At 38.1% G+C, this 20444-nt stretch overlaps 1 protein-coding gene across 13 annotated transcripts in view; it reads left to right on the top strand.

The window, feature by feature from the left end:
- Nucleotides 1–20444, top strand: part of LOC132831506 (activating transcription factor 7-interacting protein 1-like) — a 184062-nt gene that overhangs the window by 140821 nt on the left and 22797 nt on the right. For all 13 annotated transcript variants that reach the window (XM_060849686.1, XM_060849692.1, XM_060849690.1 and 10 more), the window contains one exon: nt 3119–3213. In XM_060849686.1, the coding sequence (XP_060705669.1) occupies nt 3119–3213 (95 nt within the window). The remainder of the gene's footprint in view (nt 1–3118; nt 3214–20444) is intronic.

Below are 20444 nucleotides of genomic sequence, written 5' to 3'. Positions count from 1 at the left end.
TTTGAAGCCAAGTGTTGGGTCAATATATTGCCTTGGTGGCATTGAAGAACCCTATGTCATGCTTGTTGCAAGGAGTTGTCGCTCCTTAGTTTTTCTTAGTCCACCATTTGTTCTTGATTTCCTTCGTTCTTCTTTGTAACACTGCCTTTTGCTATTTGAGTTCTCCTTTTTGCCTTGCTGCTGATTGTTTTGCCAGGCAAAATTGCGTCTTGGATGATGTGGTCATTCTTGTCAAACCAGTCTTGATGTTTTCAAGTCTTGTAACTGATGGTTTCGTGATGGTGTGACTTGATGGCTGTCTTCAGCTCCTTCTGGATATTTTTAAAATGAGCTCTTTGGACATTCTGAATATGTTTGACGTTGGCTTGTCTGCTTGGCTCTGGAAGCCACTCCATATTGAACTTCTCCTGAACTTGCTTGGTCTTCAGCTGCTTCTGGTGGCATTTGATATAGAGGAGCAGATGAGCTGGTGGCCTGTCCAGCACATATTTACAGAAGCCTTTGTCTTTTTTTTCTATATTCCCTGCATGTTTACACTCTCACTCTATTTTACCTCCTTGATCAATTATTTCTTCCTCTTGCTGAATTATAAATAGCTCCCATTTCTCAGGCTTGCTGCTTTTTCTGGCAATTATATGGGCTGTTTGGATCTAATGCTTTCTCTAATTGTTTTTATTCTGAAAGCCAATAGTTAAGTTGTATTAGATTTGAAATGAAAATTTGTAATTTATGCATAAATACTAACCTTGCTGAATATTCAGATATTCGATTTTTTATTATTGTCACGTACCAAGATGGTGAAAAGTATTGTTTTCCATGCCAAACTTGTGCAGGTATATTGGGGTAATAGAACAGAATACGGAATTTGGTGTTATAATTGGAGAAGCTGCAAAGAAAGATCAACTCTAATATGAGAAATCCATTCACAAGTTTGATAAGTGGGAAAGAGGCTATTCTTGAATTTGTTTTCGCAGCTCAGTGTTGACCCTTGAGAACTTTAAACCAGCCTGCAAAACCAAGTTTTTAAAATACATACGTATTACATTTGTATAACATCGCAGTAACCCATTCAAGGAGTGAAATAATTCTGGTCTTTCAGATGTAAAACACACATAGGTAAGTTTGTAAATTTTAAAGCACTGTTCACAGTGTATCAAGCCATCAAAGTTTGTTTACTTAATAACTAGGCCCTTTAAAAGAGAAACTTGCTCAGGACAATATCCTGCTGCATCATGTCGTATTCTCATCCTGAGAAAATGTGTTCTCTTAGACTCTTTCGGTGTTGTGGGAGGTGCATTCTAATATATCCAGGATGGTTCAGCAGGGAGCTTGCCTCCAGCTTGTAAGATTTGTTAATATAGTTGATAATATAGGCACTATTTATTTAGACTGTCTGATCTTAAATGGCCAAATTTGTGTTTGAACGCAGATCTAACATAACACAATAATGACACTGCATTTTGTGATCCTGTAAACATTGTTAATGCTTTTGTGGTGGCTTAACTAACAGAATTTGGCACCAATTCACAAGAGAGGATGACTTGACAGATAATTTCTTTAAAGTTTCTTAAAGGAACTAAAAAACAGGCGACCTGGTGATGTTTAGAGCCAAACTTCCTGAGCTTTGAATCAAAACAATGAATGCCTGCCAAATGCGTAAGAGACCTGAATTAGAGGAGCAGTGGGAATCTGGCTTGGGGGGATGGAGAGTAATATAGAGAGAGCAACAAGGCCGTGGAGGATTTGGAAATAGAATGCAAATTATTACCAGGCACTAGCAGCCAGAGTTCAGCAGCGAGGATGGGTAGTGGGTGAGTGTGACTTGGAGAGAGTTAGTTGGATGCTAGCTGAACATCAAGAATGTGACCACAGCAGACACAGTACATTGCCTGATGCGTTGCTAATAACCTGGCACCTGTTACTGTCGGCATACACAAGGAATGTGGTAAGATTTCAGGTGAAGTTGCTGAGAGACATTATGGAAACAAGAAACTAGAGAAGTCTAAGATTAGATCTTGTAGGGATTCAAACATTAAACCAGGAAGTAAAATCATTGCAGAAGATTCTCTGGAGACTACAAGGTGGATAGAAAGTAGAGGGGTCCATCCAATTCAGCTGTGTAGTGCAGGAGTGGCATTTAAGGATAGTGTGCTAGCCTATATGAGAACTCCTCGAGACAACAATGATGCCACCTTCAGAAGTTAACGCAACAGTACCTGAATTGAGGGAACCAGTCTTAATATCAGCTACTTGAAATGTGGAGAGAAATTATCCTAACATTTGATGAGCACATGTAATGCTAATATCTTCAGCAATCACGGGGAATCTAATAGATTGGAAAGAGTTGAAGAGCGTGGCACTGGAAAAGCCCAGCCAGTCAGGCAACATCTAAGGAGCAAGAGAATCGATGTTTTGGGGATAAGCCCTTCAGGATTGAGGCAGATTCCAAGGAATATAACAGATTCCAAGGATAGAGTCTTAAAAATGCAGAACAATTCGAGCTTGTAGCTTTAATGTGACACAAAGCTACACTCCACCAAAATAATATTCTGCATTGTATAGTGTAGTTACCTTTTAAAAAATGGTACATCCTGTAGGAGGTACTGTAACTGACGATAGGTTCTGCTTTTAATAGTCTTCAAAAATAAAATCTTGTAAAAGTTTGAAGCTGAAATTGAGCCTGATGTTACAACTGTGCTGCTTTTTGGTTGAGGGTTATAATGTGCTGGCACAATAAAGGAGTTGTGCTGGGGCACATCCACCATTTCCTTGTTGAATGGCAGAGCAAGTTTGAGCGATCAAGTAGACTATTCCTACTCTTGTGAATGTTTAGAACATGCCAATCTCTAAAGTGTTACTAACTTGTGATGCACACAACGCCTTCTGTATGGAATGTAACCTGAGTATTCAAGGTGACGGTGCTCATTCTTTTAAGTAGTTGTTGGACAGATTTAAAGTTATATCAGAGTGGGCTAGAAATTAATTCCATATAATTTCTACAGTGAAATTTGGACCAAATATTTGCTGAGAGGAAGCTTTGAAACTGAGGTTTTCTCTGTCAACATCTTCGTGTGAACATCTTAGAATGTTAAATGAATTGCTTGCATTCCATTTACAGAGAGCAGCCTCAGTCAGGCCACCACCCAGAGACATCCTGTGGCAGCTTCAGCAGAGTCACCAGCTGCTAAGAAAGCACCGCCTAGTGGCAACCAGGTGGGTATAACGCACATCCAATATACATCATACCATCAGTTAAAGCCCACTGCAGTCTGTCTTGTCTGGCCAGGTACAGATGGTGAAATAGTAAATTATCCCTTTGGGTAGAATGTGGGTGCTGTTTGTGCAGGGGAATAATTTACCTTATCACTACTAATACTCATAAATTATCTTGTTACACTTGTTCATTCAACCTCTACAGAGTATTGTTTTTTTTTTGGAAGTTAATTTTCCACTGATTTTTAATTTTAATGTTTTCATAAGCAAATCTAATAAAACTACAAAGAAGCTTGGCAGAAGGAATTAAAAGCCAAATTTTTCATTAGAATTAGTTCCTAGCATTAAAATTAGGAATGCCTTCATATAGAATTTGAGGTAACAAATGTGACAACCTTGCACAAATACCCAAAGAGATGTAATGGGAGGAAAAACACATGTCTCTATTTGTATGTTCACATCTTTGCCCTGACCAGAAAGAAGAGTGATGAAAAGCAATACAGGATCTTGTTTAAAACAAGAAAATGCACACTTGGGTGGAGACAGGGGAAAAGTGATTACTTTTTGTGCATTCTCTAAATAAACTGGAAAGATTCTCTAAATAAAACACCACTCACTTACTAGCACAGCATAATATGGCTGGATTCAATCTTCAAAAAGAGATACCATCAAAAGTTTTCTGAAACCTTCACATGAGTGGAACGTTTTGATGGGATGCGACAATGCCTCATTCTTCCAACAGTACTAAATTCCACATCCAGGTAACTTGTCGTTCAGCGCATCACTGCGCAGAAATGGAAGTTGTTCAGACGGTCAAGGTTCGTTTCCAGAACTTGCAAGCCTTTTCCAGTTTCTAATACAGATTCTCTTCATTACAGCACTAAAGTTTTTCCAGTTCTTCTAGAGAATACATATATGAAATTAATGTGTCTTCCCTGTTTCGTTTTTATCATCAAATATCTCCATAGTTGAAAGGTCTAGCAGCTAAAGAAATTTAGAGTTGCTTTTTTAAAGCTGAAAACAAACTTGTGTTTCTACTGTCCATTGTTATGTGTAATGCCATGGTTTGTAATGTGTGAAAGCAATTGGTTTAATAGAGTGCACTATTGAATGTTAGCACACCTCAGCAGAAACATTAATAATGAACGCCACCTGCTGGATTATTGTTTATTTTTTAAAATGTAAAGAATTATATCAAAACATTACATATTACTCCGCAATTCACAGCTGTCCGAAAAAACTGTGTCTCACTCCCCACTCTACACCTATGGCATTTTCGATGGCAACACACTGCTAAGTTTTGAGGACCAAATGACAGCGGAACAAATTGCCAACAACGAACTTTTAGATGGAGCCAGGCGGCATGTTAGTGTGACTGAAGAAGATCTTATTGGACTTGAGGAAGAACGCAATGAGAAGAACACCCGCAAGCAGACAGATTGGGCAGTGAATATCCTTAAACAATGGCTAATTGAAAAGGGCAGAGATGAAAATTTTGAAATGATGCCAGTGGAAGAACTTAATAGTATTTTGAGAGAATTTTATGGCACTGTAAGGAATCATGATGGTAATACCTATAGCATTTCCAGTTACAAGTCCATTCGGGCAGGTTTAAACAGGCACCTTAAGATGCCTCCTCACAGCCGGCAGATCTGCCTGATGCAGGATAAGGAATTCAGTAGTGCCAATAATGTGTTTCTGGGTGTGCTTAAGATACTCAGAAAACAAGGAAAGGATGAAACAAACCACCATCCCCCTATTAATGCAGCTGACCTTCGAAAGATCAGAACATCTGGTGTCCTGGGACTTCACACACCCCTTGCACTTGTGAACAAAGTCTGGTTTGACCTGCAGTTACACTTTGCAAAACGTGGACGGGAAATCCTTCGGGACCTCCCTCCAGATGCTTTTGCTATTAAGCGTGATCCTAACGGAAGACGTTATGCAGTATTGAAGTATACAGGGAAAAGTAGAAGTCGAGAAGATCCTTTGAAATTGGGCCGAATGTATGATATGCCAGGAGATGTAAACTGCCCAGTCACTTCCCTTGAACTTTATATATCCAAGTTGCCACCAGATCCTCCTGCTTTCTACCTTCACCCTCTAAAATTAACGCCAGAACAGTTAAGAGAACAATCTGTCTGGTATAAAAGGGAGCCAATGGGAGTAAATTATCTTGGAAGCATGATGCCTAGAATCAGTATTGCTGCCAGGCTTTCCCAGAGGTATACCAACCATTCGCTCAGAACTACAACTGTTCGTCTCCTGTGTGATGCTGGCCTTGGAGCACGGGAGATCATGGCACTTACTGGCCACCGTTCAGAATCCAGTATCAGAAACTACTGGGGAGCTGCAGAATTTCAGTACCGAGCCTGGTCAGACATGTTAGACAATGCAGGATTCAACTATATTTACACAACTCCAAGCTCTGTATCACACGAATCACGACCAGCTACTTCATCTTCTACGGTGACTTTAAATCACAACAGTGTTTCTGGAAAAAATGCTGGTCTCATCTTGCAGAACTATATTATAAAGCAGGAACGGCTAAAATGAAGTATTTGTGCAGCAAACCAGACACTCTAAGCTACATAAGAAGTAAAAATTAGTAATGTATTAAAAGAAAATATAATTCTAAAATGAACAGCTGTGAAATATGATAGCATTAAGATTTCAGTATTATATTATCAAGACAGGTCAATAAAAAAAAGTAGTTCTTATATCAAGCGTTTGGTTATTTTAAAAAGAAATTGAAAGGTTCATTTTTGTGATCAGTTCTGTAACGGTTCTCTTCTTGGCTCAGATATGTTTGCTGTTGAACAGAGATCTGAAAATGTAGTGCACAAGCTTTGCTGTCTTACCGGAGCAATTGAAATGCTGAACCTTTTTTTCAGGATGTTTGAGATTATCAATTCAGGATGGGTGCAGCTACAGTAAAACCTGTGTTTTTATTATAGAGCTAATAGAAAAATAACTAAAATTAGACAGCAATATCTACAACCCCAAATTGCTTGTTTCACAATGCTGGTTGCATGCAGAGGTCTGTGGCACAAAAAATAGATTTCACACATGGCCAGAGCTGACTTGGCACCTCTGTGGGAGAGGGAGACACCAGAGTTACATTTACTGTTTGATACATCATAAGACTTGCATAGATGTTTCAGGAGCCTCCATGAATTGGGAACAAATATGCTCTTGACAGTGTCATTTTGACTAATAGAATAATTATTCTATCTGTAATGTTCAATATAGCAAATACATCTTTCCAAGTGTGTTTATTTTTTTCCCCTCCGCTATTTCAGTCTCTACAATAGGGGTATTTTCATTCAAAGAATATGAACTTGATATTGCAAAACTATTTTGTAGTGTCATTGCCAGAAGTCAAAAATTAATATATTTTAACTTTGCATTAGATGGTATAATTTTAAAGGCATTCAGGGACAGAGAAACTATTGTGTATATGCGTAGTTGAAAATGGTGGCATATATTTGTATGGCTGCTTTTGTAAATTAAAAGAAGATTCTTGACTTTATTGTTAAATGGAGGGGGGGGGAGACTAGGAAATTATGCAAAATCTAAATTGCTAGTTCAGTCTCAACTGGAATACAGTATTATGTAATTCTGGGCCTCCTTTTATAGAGAATAAGGAAGGGATGTATCTGAATTATACCTAAGGGCCGTAGACTGGAAATGGTGGGATTATTTGCTTTTTAAAAAACCTTGCATTTATATAGCACTTTACCTGACCACCAGACGTCACAAAGCACTTTACAGGTGAAGTGCAATAACCGTTGTAATGTAAAAGAAAAAGCAGTTAATTTACAATCAGCAAACAATCTCTCAACAGGAATGTCATAATGACCAGAAAATCCTATTTTGTTGATATTGATTGAGGATGACCACTGGGCACAATCATAGAAATAACACTTTTTTTGCTTCTCTTTTCAATTAGCACATTAGGTCTTTGACATTTACCTGAGCAGGAAGATGAACTCTCCGTTTAATCGCTCGTGTAAAAGACAGCACCTCCAACAGTGCAGTGCTCCCTTAGTTCTGTATTGCAATAGCCTGTCAGCCTTTTTTTTTTGTGTGTTCAAAGTCCTGGAGTAAAACTGAACCTTGAACCTAGTGATTCAGAAAAGCAGCTGCGCTGAACATACCCAGGGTTGGAACAAAGAAAGCAGTGAGACTTAAAGGGAGATTTTAATAAAGGTGCTCAAAATTGAGTCCTATGTAATAAGATTTTTTTTTCCCATTTGGGAGATGAGTCAGTGACCAAACATGCAAGGTAATTATGATAATTATGCAAGAAAAGAGTCGTCATTTTCTTTTAAATGGTGTTTTATGATCTGAAAAAACACCAGCCTTAAAAGGGCAGTGGCAATGTATTCAATAGTAATTTTCAAAGGGAATCTGATAAATACTTGAAAGTAGAAAGTTTGCAATACTATCAAGAAAATACAATATGGAAGTGTCAAAAAACTGACCAGGCTTTGAGACCCCTCCATACTGGGGTGTATTCTGCGCTTAAATTTTAGTCGGATTGGTTGTGGATTGGATTTTGTATGTAACTCTAATGCTACAGTCTCATAGACCAAAGGAGGTGATTTGAGAGAGCAGAAACTAAGAATTTCCATGTCTTCAATATAAATGCTGCTCAAAAATGAAAAATTAAATAACTCAAAATTGCTGATTAGCTGAATTGAAATATTCGGTTATAAAATCTATAGTGTCTTCACAAAGTTTGATACAGCAACAACTTGCATCTCTTTTAATGTAGCAAATAACTCCTCGTTCTTAAAAACTTTTTTTTATATATTTAAACCAGCCAACTTAATTTAAATCATGAAGTAAAGTATCTGTTTTGTCTGGATGCGGTTCTGGTTCAGAGGCTAATCTAGAACACCACTCGTTACAGCACACTACCTCTGCCAGTGCAAGCTGCAGTTAGATTTAAATGGTTTGCAAACAGCATCAACTCAAATTGGGCAAAAGTTAAGATAAAATAAAGTCCAAAAATAAAACTGTTTAAGGTGTAATCTGGTTAATCCGTGCACTGGATCAATGTAAGCATGGTATTGTTGTTTTGCAGTGAGAGCAAGAATTGCTTACTTGCAGGTTTCACTGTTGCTGCCTATAATGTTCTTTAATTCCTCCTCAAATGTGTTTTAATATATATTTAAGCTGGCAACAATTGATCACTGCCCTGCATTCTTTCTGGCCAAACAATGAGCATTAGCTTTTTTTTCTGAAGACTGGTGGCATCTCCCTTCTGTCACTTGCCCCTTGTTTCGCCCAGGTGGAATTTATTTCCTTAGGCATTCAAAAACCCATTCATAGTTTCAGTAATTAATTTGTAGCATTTGGCATCTAATTATCCACACAAAGGTCAGCTTGTTAAGGCTGGAGAAAATACTCTGCTTTAAAAGAGGATATGATAGATATATTGGACTTAGATTCAATAAGATGCTCCAAAGATTGTTGCAGAAAATAAAGTCATGGTGTCGAGGGAGCAACACATTGGCTTGGATAGAAGATTGGCTAGCTATCAGGAAACCGTCAGCACACCTGGATCATTTTCTAGTTGGCAAGATATAACCAGTGATGTGCTATAGGGATCTGTGCTGGAGCTGATGCTATTGATGATGCAAAGTTAGGTAGAAATGCAAGTTGTGAAGAGAACATAACAGGGCTACGAAGAGATATAGTGGGCAATATGTGGTCAGTGGTGTGAAATGTTAGAAGAAATGAGGTTTCCCATTTTGGTAGAAGAATGAAAAGGAAGCGTTATATCAAAACAGTGAGAGTGCAGAGGGATCTGAATGCTCTAGTCCATGAATTGCAAAAGGTTAGTATGCATCTGCAGCAAATATTTAGGAAAGCTAATAACATTATTTATTCTGAAAATTAAACATAAAAGTAGAGGTTATGCTTCCATTATAAAAGGACATTGGTGAGACTACATTTGGAGTACTAGGTAAATAATTGATCTCCTTAGTAATGAAAGGTTTTTAGACAAATATTTGGAATGGGTAAATTTGATGATTTGGAGAGGTTTAGGCACTTATCCACTAGAGTTTAGAGTCAATAAGAACATAGAGAAAAGAAGCAAGAGTAGCTCACTAGGAATGTCAAGCGTGTCCTGCCTTTCAGCATGATCATGGCTGATGTACCTTAGACTTCAACTCTTCTTTCCTGCTAGCTCAGTATACCTGTCAACTCTGATATTTCAAAGATCTATATATTTCTTTTTAAATACTTTCAGTGACCTAGCCTCCATAACACTCTGGAAAAAAGAATTCCACAGATTCACTATTCTCTGAAAGAAGAAATTCCTTCGCACCTCAGTTTTAGATGAATGTCCCTTATTCTATAGCTATGTTCCCTAGTTTGAGATTCTTCCACCAATAAAGACATCATCTCAGCAGCTTTCGTGTCAAGCCTCTTGGAATCTCTTATGTTTTAATAAGATCATCTCTAATTCCTTAAACTTTGAATAAAGGCCTAACATATTTGCCATTCTTGATAAGTCGACCTCTTCATCCCAGAAATCAGCCTAATGAATCTTTTTTTTTAAATAGCCTCCAATGCCAGTATATTTTTTAAATACCGACACTGAAACTCTACACAGTACTCTAGGTGTAACCCCACCAACACATTGTACAATTGTAACAAGACTTCCCCTGTTATTAAACTGAACCTCCTAGCAGTTTTGCTTAGTGCACCTGCATGCTATCTTTGTTTCATGTAGAGGAATACCCAAATTCTGCTGTGCTGCATTTCTTTGGAGTCCATATTTCAATAATAATCTGCTTTTTGATTTTTCCTTCCATAATGCACAAACTCATACTTCCTGCAATCATCTCCATCTGCTAACTTCTGCCGTCTCATTCAACCTATCTGTATTTCCTTGAAGTTTCCTTTTGCCTTATTGTAGCATGCATTCCCACCTAACTTTTGTATTGTCAGCAAATTTGGGTATATTACAGTCCCCCTCCCCTATTCTTAATACACATAGTAAATGCTTGAGGGCCTAGGACTGATCCTTGTGGCACTCCAGTATTGCATCTTTCAAACATGAAAAATAATCATTTAATCCTGGCACTATCTTCTGTGTTAACCAATCCTCCATCAATGCTAATGTATTCCCATAATACCATAAGCTCCTATCTTGAGCATCTTACATGTGGCCCCTTATCAAATATCTTCTGAAAATTTAGGTATTCTGTATCTGGTTCTGGGTTCACTTTTATCAGTTCTGCTTTTTATATCCTTGGGGCTGTGACAAATTTTCCAAATGTGATTTCCTTTCAAAAAAACAATGTTGACTGTTGTAATAACCTTTCCCAAATGCCCTGCTTTCTCTTCCTTAGTAATGGATTCTAGCTTTTTCCTCTGATAGATGTTAGGGTCACTGGCTTACAGTTTCCTGCTGAATTTCTTATTCCCTCTGTTCTTGAACAGGAATGTCATATTAGCAGTTTTCCCATATGCTAGAACATTTTCAGAATCCATTGTGTTCTGGAATATTTCGACCACTGCTTCCATTATCCCCGTGTCTACTTCCTTTAAAGGGCGGAGACCATGGTCATGCTGTCTGCTTTTAGTCCCATTAGTTTATGTAATAATTTGTCCCTAATGATAGAGATTGTTACAAGATCTTTCCTACCTTAGTACTTTGCTACCTATTGTCTTTAAGGTGCTTATGTTTTCCACTGACTGATATAAAATATTGATTTAAATTATCTGCAATTTCCCTGTTCCCCATTGTAAATTCTCCAGTTGCTTCCTCCAAGGGCCCCTCACTTTACCACCTCCCTTTTTAAATACCTGTAGAAGCTAGTTTGTTTTTGTATTTCTTGCCAACTTGCTTCCATAATACATTTTCTCTTCATTAGCTTTCTAGTCATCTGGTTCCAGAAAAATTCCCAATTCTTTGGCCTACAATCATTCTTTTGCTGTTTTGTATGCCTTAGTTTTTAATTGGATACACTCCTTGATCAGCTTTGCTAACTTTGGGTAGTTCATCTTTTCTCTGAGTCCTTTTTGAACAGGAATAATTTTTTGCTGACAGCCACTGCTTATCTGTTGACTTTCTCTTTAGTCTATTTTCCCAGATTAATTTGAGTAACTGTTTTTACCTCTTGAAATTGTCCTTATGTAAGTTGAGGAGACTAATATCAAGACTCCAGTTGCTGTCTGTCAATGAGTTTCAAATTCAGTGTTTGGATTGCCACCCAAAGGGATCTTTTAATTACAGATCTCTTATTGGATCCTATCACATTACACATTTACTAGATCTAAAATCGCCTTATTCTGGGCAATTCTGCATCATGAAAGCTTTAATTAACTGTCCCTGAATGTTGGGTGGAAGTAGCGCTGTCCAGACTCTGACCATTCATTGCATGAAAAAAATTTTCTTTGGTTCTTTTTGCTTATTACTTTTAAGCTCGTGAACCTGGTTCTTGGTCACTCTGCCAATGAAAGTAATGTTTCCCTATCTGCCCACATATAAATTTGGAAGTAATATTCTGCATACTCAAGTCTAGGCAGTCAGTATGGTTCTAAACCTCCAACCTGTTGAACTCCACTGAGTGTCTTTTATCAATCTAAAAGATATATTTATTGAAGGACACATTTAAGCATGACTAACTAGGAAACTTGGTGCAGGGTGGATGATATTAGCATAATAGTGCAGATGGCCTCCATTCAAGAAACCAAGAATTGGAAATGTTTTGAGTAGAAATGAGAAATTATAAAGACAGGTACTCACTTGTGGCAGTGGTGTTCGGCTCCTACGCACACTTTCAAACTAATTGTAAAGTTCAGTCATATTATGGTAGGGTGGAGGAGCCAAAAGCAGCTAACGAGCTTTTGGCAGACATGCACAGTGGTATTTGTGGAAAGTTTTTAATCTAAAACAATTATAAAAATCATTCAGGCAAAGGTAGCCTAGATGAGGATTGAGAATGTGTTTTTGGATAGTTTCTCAGAGCAGCGGATTCTGGAGCTGACCAGAGTGCAAGCTACACTAAACCCAGTGATGTGCATGAGTAGTGAAGGTATCCTGAAATTGCATTACCCATAGTATGACATTTGTACATTTAGTTTGAAAGATGAGTACTTAAGGCTTACTACTTAACACTTTTTTTAAAAAAAAAATTATGAGAATGTGAAAGGGCTAGCTAAAGTGAGTTGGCAAATTAGGTTCAAGGATAGAGATGCAGTAGCAGACCTTTTAGGGATATTTCAGAATATACAGGTTAGTTACTTTCCAGTGAGTAGAAGAAAAATTTAAAATGACAGATCCACCGATGATGGTTAGTTAGAAATTTTAGTGCTAAACAGTGTGGTATCTTTGTGCAGAGAAAGGTGACCGGTCAGAAGATTGAATATAAAAACAAAAAAGAATTACCAAAAAAAATTGAGAGAAACTTGGTTCTGGCAGCAACTATGGAGCGAGGGAAGCAGAATCAACATTTCAGTATGGCTCTTTGGAAAACCTGAAATATTAACTCTGATTTTCTTTTCATAGATGCTGCTAGAGCTGTTGAGTTTTGCCAGCACTATTATTATTTCGGTGTTTCCACTTTGGCAGCATCTTCCTGTAGTGAAGTCAAGTTACTCGTTTAACACCTGAGCCTTAACTCTGCACAATATCCTTTCAGGTCTATAATCATTTTACTTTCTATACTACCTGTTTATTATTTATATGCCTATGGAGAGCTTCGGTGTTAGACGCCAGTCTCCTTTTTGTATTGTTTGCTCTTTTTCTTCTTTTCCCCTCAATTTAAATAGGGTTCTAATTTCTGTTTATCGGCTTGACATTCAACATATGCAGAAGTACAAAAATATAAAAAAAAACTATAGATGCTGGAAATATGAAATAAAGTCAGATCAAGCAGCATTTGTGGAGAAAGAATTCATGTGTTTCATGTCAAATTGAGGTTCCTATGTCGTCATGGTCTAAAATATTAACTGCATCTGGGAGCCACAATACTGTCTCTCTAATTTAGTCACCATTTTGAAGTCATACTTTTGGTCCCAATTTTATAAATTCCGTTGATTTTATTTTTATTTTAATCTGTACTTGAGAGGTGGACATAGCTAGTTGGGCCAGCATTTATTGCCTGTCCCTAGTTGCCCTTGAAGGTGTTGATAAGTGACTGCCTTAAACCACTGCAGTTCATGTGCTGTAGGTTGACCCACAAAGCCCTGAGGGAGGGAATTACAGGATTTTTACCCAGCAACACTGAAGGGACGTGTGATATATTTCTAAGTCAGGATGGTGAGTGGCTTGAAGGGGGTGCTTCCAGCTGGTGGTGGTTCCATGTATCTGCTGTCCTTATCCTTTGAGATTAAAGTAGGTGTGTTTTTGGAAGTTGCTGACTCGGGATGTTTGAATTTCTGCAGTGCATCCTTTGATAGTACACCATGTTACTGAGTGGTGGTGGTGGAGGGAGTGGTTGCTTGTGCATGTGTCAGTCAAGCGGACTACTTTGTCTTGGATGGTGTCAAGCATCTTGTGTTGTTGGAGCTGCACCCATCCAGGCAAGTAGGGAGTATTCCATCATACCTCTGACTTCCATCTTGTGGATGGCAGACCACTTTGAGGGAGTCGGGAGGTGAGTTACCAGCTGCACTGTTCCTATTGGCTGACCTGCTCTTGAGCTACTGAGAGTCCAGTGGAGTTTCTGGTCGGTGGTAAGCCCCAGGATGTTACTAGTAAGAATTCAGTGATGGTAACACTACTGTCTCTTACTGGAGGTGGTCATTATCTGGCATTTGTGGGTATGAATGTTACTTGCCACTTGTCAGTCCAAGTCTGGATATTGTCAGGATCATGTTGATTTTAGAACACAAACTGCTTCAGTATCTGAGAAGGCACGAATGGTGTTGAAGATTGCCACTTTCTCCTTCTGATGGAGAGAAGATCATTTGAAGCAGCTGAAGATGTTCGGGCTGAGGACATTACCACGTGAAATACGTGCATGGATATCTTGGAGCTGAGAAGACTGACCTTCATAAACCTCACTCATTACTCAAGTTTCTATGTGCCAGATATGACTCCAACCAGCGGTGGGTTTGCACCCCAATATCTCCTTGATGCCACGTTTGGTCAGATGATGTCAAGGTCCGTCACTCTTGCCTCACCTCTGAAGTTCAGTATTTTTGTGCCCATGTTTGAACCAAGTCCGTAAAGAAGTTAGGAGTGGAGAGGCCCTGACGGAACCCAAACTGGGTGTCGCTTGATAGTACTGTCGCTGATGCATTCCATCACTTTACTGTTGATTGAGAGTAGACTGGTGCGGTATTATTTGGCTGTTTACTGTGGCAGTTACAGGGACAAAATTTAGCAAAGTGATCAAGAAACTCAGTAGGCCTGACATCATCTGAGGAGAGAGAAAAACAGTTAGCAATTTTGTGTCCTGATCTAATTCTTTAGATCTGGAAGGGGCTGGAAAATGATTTTCATCCTGTTGTAAGGAGGAGGAGCAAGTGGAATAAATGGTGAGGATTTTGGGAAAATAGACAAGAAATATACATGCAAATAGGTGTTATGGTATGTGTCCATAGTTGAAAATAGGTCACCTGTGTTAACAGCAAACAGTCACAGGCGAGGGACTAGGGGCGGAAGGGTATGTAATCAAAATGGAGGACTTTGTGCATGCTCTGACGTTGTTAAATTCACTGTTGAGTACTGATGGCTATAAAGTACCTAATTGGGGAATAAGCTACTGAACTTTCAGCTTGCATTGAGCTTGACTGAAGCGCAGCAGCAGGCCTCAAACAGAAACAGTCGCTTGAGAGCAAACTGCCATATTGAAGTGTTAAGTAGCACAGCATAGGTGTTCCATAAAGCAGTCACCCTGTGGATTTTGCCTTGCTGTTGTAGAGGTGCCTATACTTGTGAGAAACAAATACAACAGATTGAAAGTCATGCAAGTAAACTGCTTCACCTAGAAGGTGTCTTGAATCTTGGACAGTGAGGAAGGAGGTGGTAAAGGGGCAAGAGTCTCACTATCTGAAGTTGTATGGGAAGACGTTCGTTCTTTTGGCAAAAGCATGAAGTTATTTACCAGCTCCCCTCCATTCTGAAGCAGTCAGATTGGATATGAGATGTTTAATTCTGCTGTTATCTCTCCAATTCTGCCAAATTGGCTGATTTTTTTCCAATAATATGGTCTTTAGTTCAGATCTTCACTTCCATAGTACTTTGCCTTTAACTAATTGAACACAGAAACAATTGTGATTAGCAGGGTTTTTAGATTCCTTGAAAATATGGTGCTCTGAAAATGGTTTCCCAACCTGAGTACTTTTTTGTTTATTTCTTGATATGGAGATATTAATCAGGCCTCTTTGCCCTGAGAAAATGGTGGCAGCGTGGCGCTTCTTTCTACAATTGAATGGTTTGCTGACTAGTTGTCAATTGTGTAAATTGGGACGAGAGAACCTGGAGAAAGGGGATGGTAAATGCACTTCCCATATGACATTGACCTGTTGTATTTTTGATAATCCAGGATATCATCTGATAACTCGGTTTCATTTTTTTATATAGCTTGCCATGGTGGACTCTGAACTTTTAAGCTCTAGGTTGTGAGATAGTTCTATAGCCAGTGCTGTACTGTAACATATCTCCATTAGCTGGAGATTACACTCACTCCAAGATGCTTCTACTGTGCTGTAGAGCTTTCTGTACTTAGACTGCAGGGAGGTCCTTTTATTAGGGATTAAATTATTTAACTATGCTAGTTATTGTTGATTTAATTTAATCTAGGCCAGAAGCAGAAACCAATATATTACTCTGGTCAGGCAGCATCAGTGGAGTGTAGATGAGTTAACTTTTCCAGATGGACTCATCTCAAATATATTTTCTAAATTTTGGGCATTGTACATAATGTTACAAGAGTAATGAGGAATTGCTATGTGCAAATGTTCACTACATTGACAATATCCAGGTTGTAGTAAACCATTGAATTATTCTAGATGGTTAGTTAATGAATTTTACTGGTTGAGGACAAGTAATTTGTACACTCATCACTCGTCCTAAATGGAGGTTCAGAATTTTCATGTTCTAAACTCTGCGAAATGCTACTTCAGTCACCAAAAACTTCAAATGTCATCAGAATTTTGGAATTAATGACGAAAAATGGCTTGCTTTTTGTAATTTCTTTTCTACCCACACACTGCTTTAGTGATTTTGTTGCCAGCTTTTATTTTAGTGAGTGAGCTCAGAGCAAATTATATGTATTATAATGTTTCTTAACACATTCATAATGAATAAGAAGGTGTATATTAGCATAGCCAGTAGAACCTCACCTGCTTATGTAATGTCTTATGCAATATACTTTTGGTTTAGTGAGCACGCATATGTTTACAGACCCTTAACTGTGTGGCTAATTATGGACACTCAAGGGGACCATTGACCTGAGCAGGACATCAGAGCCTTAAGAATTAGTTTATAGGAAATTCATAGCAATGATAATACAATCTTGTGCATATTAAGTAAGTGTAGGTTCTAAGTTATTTTTCTTTTTGTGTTCTAATCATAATCCAGAGCAAACAACTACATTTTGTTAGATTAGAATCTTGAAGCTCTCATACTAATGTTAATGCAGTGGTCTGCAAAGAGCATCCTGCACAGGTCAATATCTTTGTACTGTAGCTTTACATACTTGCCATCCCAATGTACATTACTGTGAAACAGTGTTTAAACAAGCTGAGCCAAGTTCATTTTTAAAAATTGTCAAAGGTCAAATCTGTTACAACACCAAGTTTGAAAAGTTCCCATGTTATGAAAATTGATTCTTTTATAGTTTTCCTTGTAAGTAAGCAGTCTTGGATTGTGCTAGGCTTTCCATTTCTAATTATTTTTGTAAAATCAAACTGAATTCTCCAACAAAACTTTGACTAAACAGTGAGTTGGGATATCTGGTCGGCATGGGCGAGTTGTTTCCGTGCTGTAACCTCTATGACTCTATTAGTCTGACTTTTTAATGTGCTGAGTATGCTTTGTATTCCTTAACTGGTTTACTTCTCTTGGCATCAGAAATGTTGCATAAAAACCAGATTTCGATGTCGGCACATTCATTCATGTTACTGTCTGATAAAGGAATTGGGAAGAACGTACAAGTTCATGCTGTTGCCAGTTTGTTTGGACCTGACTTCATATCCAAAGACCGCATAATAGTTAGACACACTTTTTGGGGATGAAACTGAAGAGCAAGTAGTATTTTCCACTCTTGGACTTATATTCCCAGAGGTCACTTCCATCCAGAAAGATTTAAATTGATTTTTAATTCCAAATTTAGATGAGCAACATTTCATTTTCACTCTGTCAGTGGACTTCTACAGTCTTCTGTGGCCAAAAGGAAGAAGTTATTGCCCAATATTCAATATCTGTACCACTACTATGATTGTGTTTTGACATTTTAAAATGAGTTTTTAGAAAACCTGGATAATGGTAGAAACAGTATTTTCAACAATATACACCTTTGGTTCATTATTGCTATTATATAACGCCTAGGAGCATCTGTTGAACTTCTGTCATTATCTATATTGCTTACATGAGAATTTTCTCTCAAATATGTGGTGTATTTGGCAATGAACTGGGCAAGAACTGAATAATTGTGAGGTTTTGCCTAGTAATTTCTAATCTGCCACAGTTCAATGTATTTTTAAAAATTCTTTAAGTTTAAGCGGTACCATCAATGATTAACACCAATTTGGGGTTATGGAGCAAGAATACTGGCAGCGGCCACTTTAGGAGTGTGGCTTTTATTGTAAATGCTATTTTTTTTCTGTAACTTTTATAATGAACTCAGCAGGTGGCGTTCGTTTTAAAATTAACATGAAGGAGCATTATTCTAAATAATTCTAAATTCTTACCATTCAGATTTTGCACATGTGACCATGGCGTTATATAATATGTTACTCTTACCTATTGTTAGTGTTTTTAGAAATACAAATATGAGCTGATGGATTGACTGTGTGAAAACTGCAAAGAAGTTAAGTGTTTCTGAATGAAATGTGAGCTGCAACATAATGGATTCTTTACTTTTCAGTGAAACTGACTTTCAAAACAAAGTGCATCTTTTTTGAAAAATGAAAGTCCTCGAATCTGGAAGGCTGTCAGATTATTTAATAATCTCCCTCCTTGTGTATCTGTAATGTGGCAGTTGTAATCTACTAATTAGCATCAAATGTTTTGTGACCATTAGGGAATGGAATAAAAGTGCAAGGCTTTGATTTATTTGGCTGGTCAGTGTTGTGCAATTATTGTTAAACACTGAATGAGGCCTTGTGCTTAATATCCTTCACTGGTCCAAAAAATACTTTTTGAGTGCAATTTATCTCCAGTATTTTAAGCCTAAACCGAGGACAAAAGCCAATAGTGGGTGTTTTTGTAACTCCCTACTGTGGAACTGGGGGCTAACTTGGCTACAAACAACTCTTGGATCAGCATTCATTCCTCAAGTCTGTTGAAGAGTTTACTGTATATTTTGGCTTTCCTGTGAATGCTGTATTCTATGTTTTTATCTTGTGCTTCAGTCAGCTCCTTTCCTTCTATTGTGTGCATCGAACTCATTGATAGAATGTGCTTCCATGGGGCCATTTACCCAGAATCATTGGAGATCCCCACTGCCCTGCCAAAAGTAACTTCCAATATCTTCAGTAGTTTATAAATATCAAATTTTTCAAAAGGCATTCACATTTGGTTAATATGGTACAATAACAACGTTGCAAACTGAGATTTAAATGGCATTGTGGGTTGGGTGACCAGTGGGATTAAGAGACATTGTCATGTCCCTGTAAGTGGCCCCAGTGAGAGAGCTGCCAAGTTTGTGTTTAGCAGTTTTACTCTCCATTCTCATGCAGTGTAGATTCTGCATTGTTGCACTTTAGATTTCTAATATTTGTCTATCTTATCACTTGCACTTTAATCTGCTTTAATCTCAATTTCATTTCATCCTCAGCTAGTTGTACTATGTGTAGCCATCAGTTTCTTCATTAATCTTTTCTGCTTTACCGTTGTTAGTGCACTCTGTCTCCAGTGTTGTTGAGAAAACAAATTGTTCCTTGTGTCAGTACTGGCTGCTTTGTCATTATTTCAGTGTAAGAGCTGCATTATTGTGATAAACTAAGCCTTACTGTGGTTTGTGTATTTTATATACGTTGCTTTACACTGACATGCTCCAATTTATTCTGCATCCTCTCTATGCATAGATTGTAATCCATCATATATTGTGGGCCCAGGGTACTGAGGTATATGGACTGCAGTGCTTAGCTGTTAATTTCTCACTTCAGATGCCCCTATTCAGTGTAAATCCAGTCAACACTGTAGCCTCATTGAAATGATAAATGGAACAGCAGAATATCTTTGTTCAAATAAACGAAGTTGTAACAATTTGTGGATTTTCAACGATTTTATTTTGAACATGATTAATTGTTGCATAAGTGTTGGTTCCAGATTTGTTTAATTGCCAAAATTCTATTTGCATCAAATGGGAGGGCTCTTCTGGCAGTCTTAATGTCCCTATCTCTGAGCCAAAGAGGCCTGGATTCAAGCCTCACCTCCTCCAGAGGTTGTATAATAACCCCTCAACAGAAAAATTGATTAGGAAAATGCAAATAAAAACAAATTTACGAGAAAAACTCCACAGATCTGGCTGCATCTATGGAGAGGAATTGGAGTTAACATTTCATGTCCACTGATCCTCCTTCAGATTAGGAAAATATCTTGTAGTAAATGGTAAGAGCTTGATGTTCCTTCTAATGACTTAGTAACATCCTCTCCTTTGCCAGTCATCTTCCCTCCCATTTCATTTCCTCTACTGAGGATGCTGTAATGTTGTGGAATTTGGTTTAACATGTGCACGTGGTTTGTTGGTAGCTCCCACCATTGATAAGATTTGTGAAATTCCAGAGCTCATTGCAACTCAATCCTATCTTCAGTGACTACACCCACACGTTTCATTTTCTATAAGATTCAGTGAATGGTGATTGGCAAATTTGTATGGCTGCTACACTTTCAGCCCCTGACCCCCAGCTGAGGGACACGCAGGTAGTTTATGGCACCTCTTCTACAATTTCCTAGCTGAGATTCTCTAAACATCGCATGTGTAACCTTATCTGGACATAAATAACCCACAATTTGCCCATAAAAAGAAAATATTTCAGAGTTTCAGGAGTCTATGGAAACTCTTAAGTACTCTGTTTTTATGCTTCCA

The sequence above is a fragment of the Hemiscyllium ocellatum genome, chromosome 33 (assembly GCF_020745735.1).
Source record: "Hemiscyllium ocellatum isolate sHemOce1 chromosome 33, sHemOce1.pat.X.cur, whole genome shotgun sequence".
Classification (NCBI taxonomy): domain Eukaryota; kingdom Metazoa; phylum Chordata; class Chondrichthyes; order Orectolobiformes; family Hemiscylliidae; genus Hemiscyllium; species Hemiscyllium ocellatum.
Note: the sequence above shows the minus strand (reverse complement) of the source record. Positions and strands in the feature narration are given on the sequence as shown.